Genomic DNA, 6,683 nt, shown 5'->3' with positions numbered 1-6,683 from the left:
TCGCGCAACAATGGACGATCTTCGCGCTCCTGGCTTCGTCTTTGTTCAAGGGGTCCTTCCACTCAACACTACGCTGCCGGAGAAATGCCAACTAAGGTGTGAGGATGCGAACGCTCGTGCGAGAGATGGTGTTGGGTGCGAGAATGGCATAAACGAACTTGGGTGTGTGATTGGGTGCAGAAATCACTAAACCCTAATTTCATTTTCATTAAGGGTAATTTGGTACTTTCACAAATGCAATTGGGTGCAGGTCCAATTTGATTGGGTGTAGGGAATCAACCCAAAAAGAAATATAGAACAAACATCCCCATGGACATTCCAAATTAAGCACAAAATTTAACAGAGCCATGTGAAAAACTTCCTTTACATCAACCTTCCCTTGTTTAAAGATAACATTGTCCTTTTGTTTCCACATACACCAAATGACAACGACCCATGATCCTTTCTATAAACATTTTGTTTTGGTTACTATTAAATAGGTGAAATTATTCAAAATGCCTCCTAAGTTTCTTATGTTGCACAATTAAACAACCTATCTATCTACAACAATTATTCCATACAAAAAGATGTTGTACCAATTCTTCAGCTAATTGCTAATTGACATAAAGGACATATATTGGTATTTAGATTAATCCCCCTCCTCATTAAATTCTCTCTAGTGGGGACTTTACCCAACAAAACCCTCCAGACAAAAGTTAAAGCACTATGGACAACTTTAACAGACCATAGACAAGAAAATAAACAACCATATTCAAAACTCGTGAAGTTGTAAAGCATTTTATAAGTGGACGTCACTAAGAATATCCCATAAGCTTCACCTGCCCATGACCTAGAGTCACTAGCCTCCCTATGGAGTTGTGCATTGTTAAGAACCACTAACAATTGACCTACCTATGCACTCTCCCATACAAATATGCTTCTTCTCCAATTTAATATCCATTCCCATTCTATATTGTTTAACAAGGTGCTTTGATGCCTCTAATCCCAAGAGGAATGCTTGAAGACCTTGTTGTTGGGTGTGTGTGTATAGTAGTCTTTGAATTGTTCATCCACTCTTTAAGATGATCCAAGGTTAATTTAATCTTAATCTTTTTGAAAATATGAGTTTTCTAAAGAATGTGAAATTTCAACCTGTTGAAATGTCGATTCAACCGGTTGTTTGACACTTATTGGCTTTTAAAATGAGTTTGAAAAACTTGGCTTTGTTTTGACTTTGCTATCAAACTAATTCAATCGGTTGTTTCGAGAATTCAACTGGTTTTTTCTGAAAACCTTAATAGAATTTTGTTAAGTTGGTTAAACTTATTTTTAATGATCCTAACTGCTTTTGGTTCTTAAATTAGCTGCTTTGACCATTTGATTGGAGTATAAAAAGGTTGTTTTAGGCTCCTATGCATGAACTAAGAAAGCGAGATTAATCAAAAACAATTTTAAATATTTCGAAGAGCTTTTGGATCATCTCAAGTGTGGAATAGGATTGGGTCTTGTAATTATGAACTTTAAGCTTTGATTTACGTAGGTGTATTCTATTACTTCTTCTTGGAACATTATATTTCTGTGTGTTCTTGTGTGGTGCAGTTTCAAAAGGCGGTTCTGGAAACTGTGGTATTTGCTAAAAGTGGCATGTGATCATGAGGGGTTAAAGATCATCACTTTCAGTGTGTGGTTTGTAATCTAGGTCTGATTACATAATGAATTTTCAATGGTTGGCTGAGGACTGGATGTAGCTCTTGGATAAAAGTGAACCAGTATAAACATATGTGTGAATCTCTCTATCCCTTCACTTATTAAATTGTTTTAACTTTGTTTTTCAATCTGCTGATATAAACAACTGTTTGTTTCGAAAAACAACAGGTTGATTTTTTGAATCAAACTTAAAAGCATTTTTATATTTGGCTAAACAAATTTTTAATTAATTGATTCTATAAAGATTTTCACTCTACCTTCAATACTTGCGAAATGTTTTAAAAAACAATTCACCTCCCTCTTCTTTAAGGCCTTTAATTCTAACAAGTGACATCAAAGCTGAGTTCTTGAAAGGCACTCAAGTTTTCTATCCTAAAACCATTATAAAATGATTGAAAAACTACCTTTTGGGGTGGGTGCTTCTATAAACATGCCACCTTTGTTTTGTTGACTGAATTATAAATTTTGGGATGTTAGAATGAAGATATTTGTTGACTCAATTTATAGAGGAATATGAGATGCTATTGCATATGGCCCTCTTGTACGCATATTTGAAAAAGATGTTTTCATTGAAAAGCCTTGGTCCCAATGGACTAAGAGTGAAAGTAAAATAGCTTAATATGATTGCATTACTAAGAACATCATCACTTATGCTTTGAATTATGATAAGTTTTTCATGATCTCACAATGTGCATCTGCAAAGGAGATGTGCACATCCTTGAGGTTACCCATCAAGGCACTACTGATGTCAAGAGAGCAAGGAAGCATGCCTTGATCCAAGAATATGAAATATTCAAGATGCTTAAAGGGGAAACCATCTCGGATGTGTTAAAGGGATTCACCTACATCTTGTGTGAATCTCTCTATCCCTTCATTCATTAAATTGTTTAAATTTATTTTTCAAAACTGCTCATATAAAGAACGGATGTTTCGTCAAAACAATATGTTGATTTTGTGAATGAAACTTAAAAAACATTTTTCTATTTCGCTAAACAGATTTTTAATTGATTGATTCTTCAAAGCTTTTCACTCTGCCTTCAATACTTGCATAAATATTTAAAAAACCAATTCACCACCCTCTTGTTTAAGGCCTTTAATTCTAACAATTGGCATCAGAGCCGAGTTCTTGAAAGTCAATCAAGTTTTCGATCCTAAAACCTTTTTAAAATTGTTGTAACACTATCTTTTGGGGTGGGTGCTTCTACAAACAGGCCACCTTTGTTTTGTGGATTGAACTATCAATTTTGGGAGGTAAGAATGAAGATATTTGTTGACTCAAATTATAGAGGAATCTGGGATGATATTGTAAACGACCCTTTTGTACACAAATTTGAGAAAGATGTTTTCATTGAAAAACCTTGGTCCCAATGGACAGAGAGTGAAAGTAAAATAGCTTAATATTATTGCATTACTAAGAACATCATCACTTCTGCTTGAATTCTGATTAGTTTTTCAGGGTCTCACAATGTGCTTCTGCAAATGAGATGTGGGACATCCTTGAGGTTACCCATCAAGGCACCACTAATGTGAAGAGGGCAAGGAAGCATGCCTTGATCCAAGAATATGAAATGTTCAAGATGCTTAAAGGGGAAACCATCTCGGATGTGTAAAAGGGATTCACCCACATCCTGTGTGAATCTCTATCCCTTTCCTCATTAAATTGTTTTAACTTTCTTTTTCAAAACTGCTCATATAAGGAACGGTTGTTTCATAAAAACAACAGGTTGATTTTCTGAATCAAACTTAAAAGCATTTTTCTATTTGGCTAAACAGATTTTTAATTGATTGATTTTTCAAAGCTTTTGACTCTACCTTCAATACTTGCGAAAATTTTTAAAAAAACAATTCACCTCCCTCTTGTGTAGGGCCTCTAATTCTAATAATTGGCATCAGTTCCATTTTAAACCTTTTTAAAATGGTTGAAAAACTATCCTTTCCGATGGGTGCTTCTATAAACAGGCCACCTTTATTTTGTGGACTGAATTATCAATTTTGGAAGGTTAGAATGAAGATATTTGTTGACTCAAATTATAGAGGAATCTGGGATGATATCGTAAATGACCCTTTTGTTCCTCGCAAAAAAAACCAGCATATGCCACAACGATTGTGGATGGAGACACCGGTTGGGTGTTGTGATTGTGACAAATATAAAAGACCAATATATTGTAAACAACTTGACACCAATTTAATGTAAACAACTTGAGGAGAAGGAAGGAAGGACAGAACCTAATTAGAGAGAATGGGAAAAATACACTCAAATATCAATCTATTTTATCATTCAATCATTTTCGGACAATGCAATTATTTGAGATGACACTATTTTGCTCTTTGTCACCAATAAGTACAGGTACAGCCATGTGGGGTAGAAGAAACACAAACACGAAAGAAAAGGTAAAAAACTTATGGAAAGCAAAAGGAGATATGTATATAGGTTAAAAATAAATTAGAAAAAGTTATTTATTGATTACATTCCATCACGTAATAGAATAAAGGATAAGTAAAGGACCTTTATTGGTAGTGGTGGTCCTTGTCGTATATAATAATATGCCACACACAATACATAAGAAGTTAACTGTTAAGGATAAATCTCGATGAGAGACCTCAAACCCACCACTGGAGTTATCTTGTAGTCACTGAAACCAGCAGAGAAAATTATCTTAGCCCATTCTTTCTCAGTCCTCTCTTTTCCAGGATACAATACCATTACAACCATATCAACCAAGAGCTTTGTTTCAGTTGATTCAAAATCTTCCTCTTCACTCTCCACCACCATGTCTATCACAATCACCTTCCTCTTTATTCCCTCCTTGCATTTCTTAAGTATTTTAACGCACTGCTCATCATTCCAGTCATGCAATATCCACTGCATCTCATGCATAAATTAAATGAATCAGGGACCAATTTGAAAAACAAAAAGTATTTAGAGAAATTTATGAAAATGGTCTAAATATATTTTGAATTTATAAAAATGAAGAGATTTTGAAAAAATTAAAATTTTCTAAGAATTTCACTAGTGATGATGATCAAAATTGGAATTAACTAATTACTATTAAAAGAATAAATCTAAGATAAGAAAACTTATATTAATTTTACCTTTAGTAGAACGGCATCTGCAGGAGGAACTGATTCAAACATGTCACCTCCAACATATTTTAAGTTCTCACATCCTTTTAAGTTGGCAACAACATGTGGGAGATCAAATACAGTACAATCTATGTGAGGGAATGATTTGGCAATTGCCTTTGCCATGATACCAGTGCCTCCCCCAACATCAACAAGTGACTCCAAGCCCTTGAACACTCCGCTGCACCTCTCAATCACCACTTTGGAAACCAATTGAGCGTCACTTGCCATGGCATCGTTGAAAAGTTGATTTAGTTTTGGATCACGACCAGCATAGTCCCAAATTTTCATCTCATGTGCAGTGTGGAATGGCGTAGGATCATCATTTCTGAACCATGTAGGCAATTGATGCCATGGCTTTGTCAAAATTGGATCAAGCATGGCATGCAAGAAAGGTAGCATACTTAAGGGGTTGTCCTTAAGTAGTAGAGTGGAAGCATCAGTCAAGACATAACCCATTTCAAGATCATTCTCATTGAACTTGAGTTGAGAGAAGAAGCCAGAATGGGTTAAGATTCGCATCAAGCGGTAAATGCAGTTGGCTTTGGAAGGGTTGAGTGATAGTGAAGCAGTGAGTTGTGAGAGTGGCATGGGTTCACCATACTTGTGTATGATATCAGGTATGTCCAAATCAATTGCACATTTGAGGGACATGGAATTTATGAAGCTGAAAATGTGATTCCAAACATGGGTTTGGGCTCCAAGTAGTTTAGAGACACGCTCTTCACTTTTGCACTCCATACTTTTTCTTCCTTAACTACTATAGGTCTGTGGATATGTGATTTCACTTGGATGAAATCTCTAATTAGTCTTGCTCAATTTATAAGGAAAACAACATCCTAAAGGCAATATTAAAATACAGGTTTTCAACTACCATGAACAGTTGTTGATCACTCCCTAATTAACATGCCGAAAGTTATGCACATTCTTATCTATTTGTAAATGAAATTATATTATATATTTCACGTTTTTAAGGTGTGTAGTTCTACTCCGTGAAAAACAAATTCAATAACGACACCCTTCAAAAGAGGATTTGGAGACAACCATAGTTAAAAACGAGGCGGTGGCAATTTTGTAAATTTTTTAATTTTTTAATTTTTTTAGATTTTTAACGACGGTTCCCCCCGAATCGTTGTTAAAATCTGGCGGTGAAGATACAATGACAGTTTGCGCCAAGAACCGTCGTTAAAAATCTTTCTCACCCTTCTTGTTTTTTAGACTCTTTTTCACACTCCCATATTCATTCACAAACCTTGCCTTCTTTCTCACAAACCGTGCCTCCGCAAGACTCACCCTCCCTACCGCTAGAAGATCGTACCCTACCGACCAAGCGCCATCGCTGACTGACCGCGAAGCTGCCGCCGACCGCGACCCTGCTCGAAGCCGTCGTCGACTGACCTTGCCACGAACCCCCGCTGACCTTACCGCGAACCTGCCGCTGACCGAGCGCGACCGAATCGCAACCAGGAACCGCTGCCGACCTTGCCGCGAACCTTTCGCCGACCGACCCTGCCACGAACCCCCGCCGACCCTTCCGCGAACCTGCCAGCCGCCCGCGCGCGACCCCGCACCCTACCGATCGATAGTGGAACCGAGACCACGACCCGCGACTGCCGCCCCCTACCGCGCTCCGCCGACCGTGCGCCCTAGTCGCAACCGATCAACCGTCCGCGCGCGATCCTCGACCGCGACTGCCGCCCGCATTCGCCATACTCGACGACGCCTAGACGACTGCCGTTCCGCACCTGCCGTCCAGCGACCAGTGACCACCGTGCCCTCCGAGCTGCGTCGATGTGCCATCTGACCGTGATTGCCGCCTCTACTAAGGTTAGTATATTTTATATATTATTAACTATATTTTTGAAAGTGTTTGT

At 37.8% G+C, this 6,683-nt stretch overlaps 1 protein-coding gene across 1 annotated transcript; it reads right to left on the bottom strand.

Moving 5' to 3' along the window:
* Window positions 1–4,114: 4,114 nt before the first annotated feature.
* LOC137817866 (probable O-methyltransferase 3) lies at window positions 4,115–5,753 on the bottom strand. Its single transcript, XM_068621095.1, has 2 exons — window positions 4,780–5,753; window positions 4,115–4,549 (listed from the first exon to the last, which is right to left on the bottom strand). The coding sequence occupies exons 1-2, from the start codon at window positions 5,548–5,550 to the stop codon at window positions 4,262–4,264; spliced, it is 1,059 nt and encodes a 352-aa protein (XP_068477196.1). The 5' UTR covers window positions 5,551–5,753; the 3' UTR covers window positions 4,115–4,261.
* Window positions 5,754–6,683: the final 930 nt, after the last annotated feature.

The sequence above is a fragment of the Phaseolus vulgaris genome, chromosome 11 (assembly GCF_000499845.2).
Source record: "Phaseolus vulgaris cultivar G19833 chromosome 11, P. vulgaris v2.0, whole genome shotgun sequence".
Lineage (NCBI taxonomy): Eukaryota > Viridiplantae > Streptophyta > Magnoliopsida > Fabales > Fabaceae > Phaseolus > Phaseolus vulgaris.
This window is presented reverse-complemented; position numbering and strand designations above follow the sequence as displayed.

Bases quoted from the DNA above. Each gene is read 5' to 3' on its own strand.
- LOC137817866 (XM_068621095.1), bottom strand. From the start codon at position 5,550: ATGGAGTGCAAAAGTGAAGAGCGTGTCTCTAAACTACTTGGAGCCCAA. The intron at 4,550-4,779 runs GTAAAATTAATA...CATGAGATGCAG, and splicing joins CAGATGCCGTTCTACTAAAG to TGGATATTGCATGACTGGAA.